The sequence below is a fragment of the Lagenorhynchus albirostris genome, chromosome X, assembly GCF_949774975.1.
Source record: "Lagenorhynchus albirostris chromosome X, mLagAlb1.1, whole genome shotgun sequence".
Classification (NCBI taxonomy): Eukaryota; Metazoa; Chordata; class Mammalia; order Artiodactyla; family Delphinidae; genus Lagenorhynchus; species Lagenorhynchus albirostris.
The window spans coordinates 84,779,427-84,791,763 of record NC_083116.1 but is presented as its reverse complement, the minus strand read 5'-3'; the positions used below and the strand labels follow the sequence as shown (position 1 = coordinate 84,791,763).

Below are 12,337 nucleotides of genomic sequence, written 5' to 3'. Positions count from 1 at the left end.
AGCTCCCTTTCCCCACTGTCCCTTAAACAGTGTTGCCTAATATTTGTCTGTCATGGCGTGCAAAGAGAATGATTACGTTTGTGTAGCACAATGGAGGGAAGTGGTGGGGATTTACAGCCCTGAATAGGCTGATGGCAGCTCCGTGGGGCCAGATACCCCAAGGGCTGTGGAGATCAATAGCTCCTAGACTGGGAAGCTCTACCTTAGCAACTGCCATCCTGGGTCTGCTCTTCTGGCTCTATACATTTGGCCTGGGTCACCTCCCTAGCTCTCTTGGATTCAACCCCTGAATCTCCACTGCTGACCCCACAACTCTTTCCCCAGTCCGATGCTCTTCACTCTTCCCCCTCCACAGCTTCATACACACTCACCATTGGACCTGTTCCCTTGGATGGCTGAAGCCTCCAATGTATGCTGCCCAAACAACAAATTCATTACCTTCCTCCCATCTCAGCCTTGCGTGTCTTTGTCATTTAGAGGCACCATCATCCACATGGTCACTCCAGATACAAACCTGAGTGTCACCCCTGAATCCTCCTGTGTCCCTCACTCCTCACATCCAACCAGCCACAAATTCATGCTGGTTTGATCTGCTGGATATGTCTCAGGCCCAACCCGCCTCGCCATCCCAAACTAATGAAGTCCAAATTTAGGGCTCCTTTCCCTCTGGTTTCCCTGCTTCTCCTGGGGCCCCTCCCGTCCATGCATCGTTGCAGCAGCTGCAAGGTCTGGTCTTTCTAAACACAAACCTCATAGCGTCATTCCCTCTCAGGGCTCCCTGGGCATGTTCAACATAAATTTTATGTTCCTTATCAAGCCCCTGCAGCACTCATGGCCTTCAGTCTCACCTCTTAGCATTTCTTGGGCCTCAAATCAAAACTCCAGGAACTCCAATCCACTTGTAGTTCCCTACACACCCCTGGATATTTCCAGCCTCTATTCTTTGTATCATGCAGCCCTCAGTTTACTAGACTGCCTTTGCCTTCTGAGAGCCCCCCTTCCCAACTTGGCACACTTCTTTGAATTCTTTAAGACCCAGGTCAGGCTCCCTGACCTCCTCACCCCTCATGATGGCTTCCATCATACTTATGTTGTCATTGATAAAGCACTTCTCATCTTGTGTCATTCTCGTGTCTCTCTGTTTCACCTGGAGACAGTGAATAAGATCTGTGTGTGATTCACTTCAGGGTTCCTGACATCAGCCAGCAGTGGGCATAACGGATTAGGTGCCCATGGAGTAAATGTGTTGGGCTTTGAAAGGCGGGCATACTCAAGTAAAATGGGAGGTGAATTGAGGGGTTCTTGGTTGGGGGATGCAGGAATCATAGCACACAGTGGATGGGAGTATCAGTCGTACTATTTAATGCCTAGTTCCGTCTGTTCTATCTGTATCTTTACTCCAGGCAATGATGGGAGAGGTAAAGAATGAACAAGCAGACAAATGTCTCAGTTCACACGTGCACGCGCGCGTGTGCACTCACACACACACACACACACACACACACACACACACACACACACACACACCAGAACACCAGGTTAAGGCCCTGCTGCCACCTACTGGCATGATACCCTCAGCTCCTATTCTGAGAGGGTGAATTGCTTCTATTCCCCTTATACAACAGGCCTCTGTTACACCTCTGTGCCTCTGCATATGCGATTCCCCTCTCTCTGCATGCCCTCCCCTTCATCCTATCGGCCCAGGTGGAGGTAAAGTCTATTCAGTTTTCCTATGCTAACTTAAAGGCCAACTCGTTCAGGAAGGCTCTCGTGAAACCCTCCTCAGTGGTATCCATACGTAACCCATTACATATTTATACACAGCCCTTAGAACCTTTTATGACTGCTCTGGCTCTATGTATCGAGTTACCTCAGGATGGGACATTTCCAAAGGGAGATTAGGGACTGTGTCCAACTCATTCCTGACTTCCCAGAGTCACTGAGGGCAGGACTGGGCTAGAGATGTTTCCAGCTTGATGGAGGTGAGTCCACATATGAATGAATGAATGAATAAGTAAGTGCATGAGGAGAGGTGTAACCAAAGCACTATACTAGCCCAGAGCAGAGAGAGGAATTGTAAGTGGGGTGGGGTCATCATGGAGGTGGCACTGAAGCAAGGTTTTCAGGGATGAGGAGGACACTCACCAGTGGAAAAAGGAGGGAGAAGACATTCCCAGGGCGGCAGACAGTATGAGCACATACTCAGGCACAGATGACTGGCAGGTTCAGGTGCTTTGGGACATTGGTGTGTGGTGTGGCATGGTGTGGGGGAGCTGGAGGATGGTTTGTGTGCTGGAGGCAGTGAGAGGTGTGGTGGGAGAAGCAGGCTGGGACCAGACCTCTCAGGCTGCCATGCAATTGTTGTTGTGAAGCCAAGGGTCCCGGATCAGCCTCTACCCCTCTGGTAGAGCGTGGGACCTCTGCACATTCTTCGTGAGTGTGTGAGCTCAGAATTTAAGGGCTCCCTGTTTAGGCAAATGGCTCAAGTGAGGCAAAAAGAATTTTTAAAACTTAGAGACATCCAGAAAGCCCAAGAGAACATGAGAGTATCAGAGCTGCAGAAAGTGTGAGAGACTAATCGCTGGCCAATGGTTGCCTTTCCGAAAGGTCTGGTTAAGAGTGGGCTATGATTTGCTTCAGTTAGGAATGTATTCACCTGGATCTTGATTCAGTTTATACAGTTCCGGGTGTCCAACCCTTTGGGGGACACATGTGCCTCACCAGGTGTGAAGTCATGTGTCGCTACACACCGTCCTATCCGTGTTCACTAGTCCTCACTGATCCCTAGGGAGAAACAAACGTGCACCTTGTGGAGGCCAGCGCCTTGTTTCCCAGGTCTGTCTGACTCCAGAGCCCACGCTCTTTCCATTCTCCTGGCCCTCTCACCTGCACGTCTCCAACGATGTCCTCCATGACTACATCATACTGGACCACGAAGTCGGCCCTGATGCCTAAACTGGAGAAGGCAGACTGGTCTTGCAGTGTCACGCAGAAGGTAATTCGGACACTGGTCTCTCCCCTCTCAATCCTGGTGGATGGGGGCGAGTCAGCCTCACCTGCACGGGTGGGGAGGGGTTAGGTGGGATGGAGAGCTCACCAGGCAGAAAGTCAGGTAAAGGGACATCAAAAGAGGCAATATCTGGGGAGGGTGAGAAGTAAGCCCTGCACCACCTGCTGTTCCTTTTGCCTGCAACGCCCCTCCACCTGCCCAAATGCTACATTCCTCTCCCAATCCTACAACCAGCTCCCCCTACTCTGCCTCTTCCACGGGCCCAGCCTGACAGACCCAGCCCCCACTCAGCTCCCAGGCTCTGGCAGCCTGGCCCTCACTCACAACTTCATCCTGGCTCATTTGCCATCCATCCAGGGAGCCCAGTCTCTGGAGGAGTGTCATGTCCCCAGGAGCCTGGATCTCCTCCCGGAGAGACCGTGTCGTGTGTGTTGTGGAGAGAGACAGATACACAGTCAGGGCCTCGGTCTCCTCCCATGCCCCTTACTGCTGTGGGAAACTGCAGCCCAGCAACGTTCTCTTCTAGATAGAATTTCATGTGTTTTCTTCCCCCTCTGGCTTCTTGACTCTCAGAATCACGTGTGTGAATAAGACTTTTAGCGCCTCATGAAATCACAGATGAACTTCTGGTCCCGGATGTTTGCTGAGCTGGCCACAAGATCAACTCCTCTGGAATTTCAGCCCAAGACAAATGTCCATTTAGACATGCCTCTGTGCCTCCTTTTTTCCAGAAAATGGAAACTAGGGAATTCTGCTCCCCACCCCCCTTTCCTGCTACAGCTGTCAGGAAGCTTAGGGGCAAACTGAGCCCCCATACTCTCTGAGGCGTCTGCTTACATACATTCCCTTGGCTTCCTTCCTTTCAGAGGTCTTTGTTCTGTTTTATCCCCACAGGATTGGCTCTCCCCTCCGTTTTAACCTTTAAGGAGAAGGGGGGAGGGAGCTGCCATTTATAGCTTAGGGTTTAAGCGTGCAAGCTCCAAGGACTCAGATGCTGCCTGTGGGCCCCTGGACAAGTTATTCACACTCTCTAAGCCTCAGGCTCCTCATCTGTAGCACGGGAAGGATAATAGCTCCTCTTTCATAGACAGTGTTTGTGCGAATTCAGTGAGATCATTTATGTAAAGCATTTGGAACCATACTTGGATCTTAGTAAGTGCTCGATAATGCTAATGATTACAATTATCATCAGGTCTTCATTACTCTGTACCAGTGATTTGCAGAGAGGAATTTTCTCAAATTCTCACAGTGGTCCTGGGCCATCGATTGCACGTCCCCATCGTACAGACGGGAAAAGTGAAGCAGAGCCAGTGAGTGATTTGCCTGCTGCCCCACCTTTGGAGAAGGTCAAAGCTGGGATTTGAACCCAGGTCTGTGTCTGTCTCTCTCTTGTCTGTATTCCATACTGTCTCTCTGGGTCAGCAGGATCCAAGTAGGTAGGACATCCGAAGCTAAACAGTTTAGCGAGAGTGGCCACATGACATGGGTGATTTCTCTGTGCCTGTCCACTTGTCCCTCAGCGGAGGCGTCTAGGCCGGACCAGTGGTTCTCCAAGCTGACTGGACATCAAGTTCACTTGCAAATGGGTTAAAAAGATAGGTTCCTGGGCCCCTCCCCAACCTACTGAAGCAGACTCCAGGAGGGTGGGGTCCAGGAATCTGTATTCTGACAGCTCACATAGCGATTCTGCTGGCCGTAGCCAGTGTGGCCTTCAAACACCTTGAGATGGAAAAACAAACACCTTGAGATGAAGTTTGAAGCAAGCCTGGCAGCCAGGACATCTCTCTGGCATACAGGGCCTGAGATGATGTCCTCTGGGGCAGCCTGCACTTCATACTGTCCTCCCATTGCCCTTCCATTCTCAGTGGTGATTCCAGAGGAAAGCAAGTGTGGGCTCTGAATCCCTTAGCAATGTCAACATATGATTTCATGGAGCTGACTCAGCAACTCCTTCTCCCCTTTTACAATTTCAGGAGGGAAATCACCACTGCGGGAAATGTGGGACTTGCTGGTTTCACACAGCTTGCAAGGATGAGAGCAAGTTTGTAACCGAAATATTTTCAACTCCAAACCTGCCCTCTTCTCCTTGTTTGAATGGGAAAGGAACCTAGGGCAGAAGTGGTATTAGAGGGAAGCAGAGGGAAAAGGGGCAGCTTCCCATTTAGGGAAGGCCAGTCTTATGGTTGACCTGTAGTGCTGCTCACATACTTGTGTGGGTGTTGGTGTGCAGGCGGCTGGTCCTCAGCGGTGGTACGTGAAGATAGCCAATGCCTGTCTTTTCTGACACTGTGACCTCTACACTCAGCCTTCTCACCAATTGGGGTCTCAGGCTCACCACCAGCTGGTACTGGCCCTGGTGCCGCTGCAGCAGCTCCTCGTAGGCGAGAAAAAAGTCACCTTTGTGGCTGTTGCCAGGCTGGTGAAGATGCGAAACTTCTCTGATTCTCAGTCCCTGGTCTTGAAAGGGAGGAGGATGAGAGATGGGATGTCGTGAGGAGGAGGGGAGCTGTTAGATGACCTAGTTCTGGCTACCCCCTCTCTGGCCCCAGCAGACCTGGCCAGGCTCTGTTTCAGCTAAGTCCCTCAACCACAGTTAGTTATTCACTCACCCACTTGTTAAACTATCTCTCTCACTCATTCATCCTCTTAAATATTCTGCCTAAGAAATTCTATCACAGGCAGCTTACCCATAAGGAAACTATGTTAGTGAAAATCTGAATCTACAATAAAACAATAAGGGAGTAATGATTTATTTTATAAAAAGAGGTTTCAATTTACACACAATGTCTCTTTCCCTTCAAATAACCCCTCACGCCCACCCCTCCCCCATGCTTTAGACTAAGCTTGTTTATACGCCATTAATTCCTCAGTATGCAGTAGCCAAACCTAAAGTTTCCGTGCTTGATGAAACTCTTTTGGAGGCTGAGAGGAAACATTGAAGGAAGACAATACACTTCTGCCATCAGAATGGAACTCAGTTAGGAAACAGGATTTGATTTAGAGAAATCTCACTTGAACATAACCTTACCGGAAGATGTCAGTTCTTAAATAAGCCACATCCTGCTGGCAGGAGGAAAGTGGAAGTAGTGAAGTAAACTCCCATTTATTGAACACCTACTCTCTTATAGGTTTTGCTATTCATTAACTCACCTCATCTTCATGTAATCCTATGAAGTAGAGATCATTATCCCCACATTACAGAGGTAGAGATTGAGGCCAAGTGAGAACATGTGTAAGTCCCTGATCACACATCCAAGATGAACTTGTCATGTTTCAGACTGGTTGGAGCCTTACCTGATGCCTACATGAGCAGCTATTTTTTCCTTGCTGATGGGCTTCCTCATAGATTTTCTTTTCCTGGTGCTTCTCTTTGACTTCTGCAATGTAGACTTTATTGTTGATGGTCCTGATGGAGCAGGAAAGAGGAAGGACAGACAGAAACAGAGAAAGGAAAAAAGAGATGGTCAGTGACATAGACAGAAAGAGACATACAAAGAAGATGGAAGAGGAGGATGAGGGATGGGGAGAGAAAAAGAGCAAAATAGAACTGTGAAGCCAGAGTGAGAGAAGGAAGAAGAGAAGAGAGCAGAGTCCAGGGAGATAAAAGCAGGTGAAGCAGTTATCATTATCTCCATTTGTCAGGTGGGGAAATAGAGACCACACAGTTGGTATATGGTTGACTTGGTGTTAGGACTTTATGTTTTCCAAAGTGTTGAATGAATTCCATGTTTTGGCACATAAAATAATTTTAGGTGGGACACAACTGAACATTTTTATTACAATTGTTATATATTTACTGTAATGTGTATTAAAAATATAAGTAGCACGTTGAACACATGAGCTCATAGATATTGTTACTTAGGATAAGCCTAACTTAGGTAATCTTAAGTGTATCTATTTACAGAAACTATATTAAGTAACTAATATGGTGGGTGGCACAGGCAGTAAAAATTGTGAAAGCAGAATGCAAATTGCTGCAAAGGCATCTGAGATTGACTAGGGAAGGGGCCTTGACCTTAGCGGGCTCAGAGACCAATGAGATACTAATTCAAACTTGTTTTACCCCAGTTTTTCCTATTGCTCTAAGGAAGGTAATAAGGTATAAAGGAGTTCAAAGAAGGGAGGAAGCACTTTTGCCCAAGTCTTCCAGAAAAGGTCCTAGAGGAGGTGGCCTTGGTGGTGGGGGAGTTCAAATTAGGGAAGATTTGGACAAATGATCATCACTGGCCATGCCTCCTCAGTCTCCTTTGTTGGCTCCTTCTCTTCTTGATTCTAAATCTTTGGAACGTTCCTAGACTCTGCTCTAGACCTCCCCTTCCTCTCCTCTGTTCTTTCTACAGTCACTCTCTAGGTGAGGTCATCTAGTCCCATGGGTTTAAATATCATTTGCACACAGAGGCCTCCCAAATCTGTATCTCTAGTGTGGACCTGTCTCCTGAACTCCAGACCTATATATCGCTTACTTGACATTTCACTAGCATTTCCAATAGGCACCTAAAGCTTAACATATCCCAAACTGAGTTCCTTGTAGCTCCTCCACCTCCCAAATCTGCTCCTCCCTTGGTTTTCCTTATCTCAGGAAATAGTTGTTCGGCTGGAAATCTTAGAGTAATGCTTGCCTCCCTTCTTCCTCTCATACACCACTTCTAATCCATCAGGGAATTTTGACCCTATCTTTAGATATGTCCACAATCTGATTACTTCTCCCCACACCCACAATTACTACCCTAATCCAAACTACCAACATTTCTTGCTTGGATAAATGCAACAACCTACTAACTGGCCTCCTTCTTTAAAGCCTTGCCTCCTTATTACCTGTTCTCTTCACAGCAGTCAGACAGATCCTAGATCCTGTTAAATCCTAAGTCAGACCATGTCCCTTCTTTGCTCAAAAGTCTATGTGGCTCTTGTCTCAAATCAGAGTAAAGGCCAAAGTCCTCACCAGGGCCTCCATGCTCCTATACTATATGGCTCCCTGTCACCTCTTTAACCCCATCCCCTCCTTCTCTTCACCTTATTTATTATTCTCCAGCCACCAAGGCCTCCTTGCTGTTTCTTGAGTTTTTTCAGAACACTCCTGTTTAAGAGCCTTTACAATTTCTGTTCCCTTTGTTTGGAACACTCTTCCTCCAGATATTGGCAAATCTTATACTCTCTCTTCTTTCAGGTCTTTGTTCAAATGTCATTTCCTCAGAGAGACATCCTTGATCGCTCCTAAACAGCGCCTTCCCACTCACTCTTTATCTCTCTTGCTCTACTTTCTATTTCTTTGTAACACTTATCCATAAACTGACATATACTTCCTTGTTTATTTTTCCCTTATCTGCCTTCTCCATTGGACTGTAAGCTCCTTGAGGGCAGGGATTTTTTCTGTATTAATTGCTGCTGTATCCCCAGTACCTGGAATGCTGCCTGGCACATAGTAGGCGCTCAACAATTATTTGTGGAATGGGCATTCAATACAGACAGCAGGAAAACACAGGGACCATGTTTCAGAGAACAGCAAGTAGTTAGATTTGGCTGGAACAGAGAGGTAGGGAAAGGAGTTATGGAGAGAAGTTTGGAGTGGTTGTATAAGCCTAGAGAATAAAGGGTTTTGAACACTAGACTCAATGAGCTCATATGACAGTGAAGTCTAGATATGAAGAATGGGAGTCCAAGATAAATCTTGAAGGGGGGGATGGGTCAGATCTGGTCTTTGAGGAGTGATAGATAGTTCCTTGTCCTAGAGAACATTACTGCAACTCTGCAAGCGGCAGGAACAACAGTCTCTCTTTAACAAATGGAAGGCACAGGTACTGGGGGTGGTTGGGGTAGAATGAAGTTATTTGACCAAAGAAGCAGTTTCTAGGAACACTTGAGGAGGATATGCAACCTGCAGAAAAGACCACTCAGGTGGGAAGTGTTTCTAGGCAGCTGAAACAGACTATTGCTGTGGCTGGGCTCATGTGGGGGTGGGCTGAGCTGGCATTGCCCCAAGGTCTCCTGGGGGTTGTAGGGGTGTAGGGTGGGGCTGGTCTGGCAGCAGCACACTGGGGCCTCTCTATGTGTGCTACCTGCAGCAAGCATACTTTCCATGGAGTCTGCCCAAAATATTTCCTCCAGCCTGTTTTGCTTAATTAAAAAAATTATTTTGGAGTTTTTTCTACTAGAGCAAAAATCCACATTCTGTTTGACTGCTTAGCTCTTGTATCATTTGACCAGCAACCTCTCTGGTGAGCCCCCATACTCCAAACCCATGCTGTCTTTTTTGCCTTTGATCTTCCTGGGTCACCCACACACAGTGATCCTGGTTCCTTCCAGTCTTACCCATATGGAAATCCTGTTTCCAGGAAGCTTTCTTTGACTACCTCACCACCTCTCCCATGAACTCCCTTGCCAGGGACACACTGCCTACCTCCTCCAACCTTTCCTCTCTTCGGGGGAGTGCCATCTGTCCATCAAGGCCAGGAGGTTCCTGATGACAAAGCTCAGGCTCTAGGGCTGCTGTTAACAGAGGCTTACAGATTGTTTATAGCACAAAGCCCACCTCTGGTGAGGGGGTCTGTGCAAAGGCCGAAACTCTGCACGTGCTGGCCTCATTCATCTGCTAAATCTGAGTCACTCTTCCCGTTGGGACCATTTTCTAATTCACACTAAGGTATTATATGAGCCAATGAGGCCCCACCAAGTTCTCCTTATCTGCTCCTCCTCTCAACGTTTACCATCTCAAAGAAGGCACTGTCATCTACCAGGTCAGACAAGCTGAAATCAAGTGGGCACCTTCTATCTTTACTTACTCCCCACATGTATGCACCAGGTTGTTTCTCCCTCCTTATGGTATCTCAAATCCCACCCCCACTACGCTGTTCCAGCCCTCAGCAGCCCTTATGCGGATATTGCCTCAGGCTCCTTACTGAGCTCCCTGCTTCCCAGCTGGCCTTTCCAGCCCACCCCACCTCACTATTGTCACTCCTTGCTTAAAACCTTGCCATATCTCCTCATTATGGGCCACAGTTATTTCTAAAGTGGAGTACACACACTCTGGGGGTGCTGGAGTGTGTACACGCCAACACACACTGAGGGAGTGGGAAAACAATGTTAACACTCTACTTATAGGGTTTTCTCTTACATTGTCTATGTATATTTTTACATATGCTTCATAATGTACCTAATATATTTGCTCAGTAGTGTATTTATAGACCTTATAAATTAATAAATAATATATATTTGGGAAGTACATGATCAATTTTTTCCTGATGGGTGTGCAAACACATAAGATGGTTTGGAGACCATCAAGTAAGGTCCAGGTGCTTGGTCTGGCATTGGCAGCCTTCTACCACCTAGTCATTCCTTACCTCTCCAGTCTCAATTTTGACCACTCTCTACCTCTGCTTGTGCCCTACACTCTGGTGACACTGATGTCCTTCCAGTTCCCCTAATGGGGAAACATTTATTCCTGTGCTCCTTTTGCCTGGATTCTCCAGCCCTGCCCTCAGCCTGCTTGCCCGATGAACAGCTCATATTTTGAACCTCAGTTTAGGTATCATCTTTGTGAGGCTTTCTCTGCATGGGGCTGGGGAACTGACCACTGTCTCCTGGTAGGCCTCGCCATTCCCACCATCCCGCATTCACGCTTCTCTTTCTTCCCAGCATACTTTATTAAAATTATCTGCTTTCATTTTTATTTCCCCCATTAGACTGTGAACTCTTTGGGAGCAGGACCATGTGCAATTCATCTTCCTTTTTCCGTAATACCCAGCCCAGTGTAAGTCACACAGTCAGCATCAGGAAATGTTTGTTAAAAAAATAATCAAGCAAATATTATCAAGGAAATACTATCTGCCCGCCACTAATTTTAGCATATATTTTCACATATATTAGCTCATTTAATCCTTTCAGGTGGGTTCTAATTTATTTTATTTTATTTTATTTATTTATTTATTTTTGGCTGCACTGTGTCTTCGTTGCTGGGTGCGGGCTTTCTGTAGTTGCGGCGAGCAGGGCTACTCTTCATTGCAGTGCGCGGGCTCCTCATTGCGGTGGTCTCCCTTGTTGCAGAGCATGGGCTCCAGGTGCACGGGCTTCAGTAGTTGTGGCATGCGGGCTTCAGTAGTTGTGGCTCATGGGCTCCAGAGCGCAGGCTTAGCAGTTGTGGCGCACGGACTTAGCTGCTCTGTGGTATGTGGGATCTTCCCAGACCAAGGCTCAAACCCGTGGTCCCCTGCATTGGCAGGCAGATTCTTAACCACTACACCACCAGGGAAGCCTGGTGGGTTCTAACTTTATCCCCATTTTACAGATGTGTAAAATGAGACTCTGATAAGTGACATGATTTGTCCTGAGTCCCATAGCTGGCAGAATCAGAATTCAAACTCAAGAGTGCATGCTCTCTATCACTATGCTCTGCTGAAAGAATGAACAAAAGAATGAATAAAACAGTGAGTTTGGAAGCAGACTTACATGGTGAAATTGGAGATAAAGGTGAGGCGAGGCAGATCCAGGTCAAAGATGACTTCATGAGCCTTGGCATGCGGACTGAACAAGACAGAGGTGACAAAGGTGTGGGCGTAGCGGGAAACCACAGTAGAATGCATTGAATAGATTTTCATCAACAGCTGAGGGAAGACAGGGAGGTGGGTTAGGTAGACTCTATCCTTGGCCTACATGTACTAGTACCCAGGACTCCTGGACAGGCCTCAAGGTACAAGTGGAGAAACTGAGGCCCAGAGAGGGAAAACAGCCTCTGTCATTCATTTTGTGGATCTGCCTAATATTTCAGTGAGCTTTACCAAGTCTCAGACCCAAAGGCTCACAGAGGATCACAAATCAAGGGACCTCTGGACAAGTGCTTCTCCAACTTTAATGTGCACATGAATTTCCTGGACATCTTGTTAAAATGCAGATTCTGATTTAACAAGTCAGGGGTGGGGACTGAGATTCTGACTTTGTAACAAACTCCCAGGTGATGTTGATGCTGCTGGTCTATGAATTTTACTTTGGGTAGCAAGGCTTTAGAATATAACAGAGTGGCTGTCATTCATTGAGCTCTACTCTGTGCAAGACACTGTGATATATGTGTCTATAACTATATCTATATCTATTCCCTTTTTAGGAACTCAAGTGTAAAGGATTGCACCTGGGGACTTCCCTGGATGTCCAGTGGTTAAGACTCTGCACTTCCACTGCACAGGGCACAGGTTTGATCTGGTTGGGGAACTAAGATCTCCCATGTTGCAAGGCGGGGCCAAAAGAGGGGAAAAAAAAAAAAGAATTGCACCTGATAAGTACAATCAGACACTGAAAGCATGATAAGCATTTGGCATCCATGATCTTATTTAATCCTCA

At 47.1% G+C, this 12,337-nt stretch overlaps 1 protein-coding gene across 1 annotated transcript in view; it reads right to left on the bottom strand.

The window, feature by feature from the left end:
* The window catches only part of ITIH6 (inter-alpha-trypsin inhibitor heavy chain family member 6), a 50,135-nt gene that overhangs the window by 27,871 nt on the left and 9,927 nt on the right, over positions 1 to 12,337 (bottom strand). Inside the window, 6 exon segments of the mRNA XM_060137345.1 lie at positions 2,887 to 3,056; positions 5,219 to 5,398; positions 5,401 to 5,462; positions 6,305 to 6,324; positions 6,326 to 6,416; positions 11,453 to 11,607. Coding sequence (XP_059993328.1) covers positions 2,887 to 3,056; positions 5,219 to 5,398; positions 5,401 to 5,462; positions 6,305 to 6,324; positions 6,326 to 6,416; positions 11,453 to 11,607 — 678 coding nt within the window.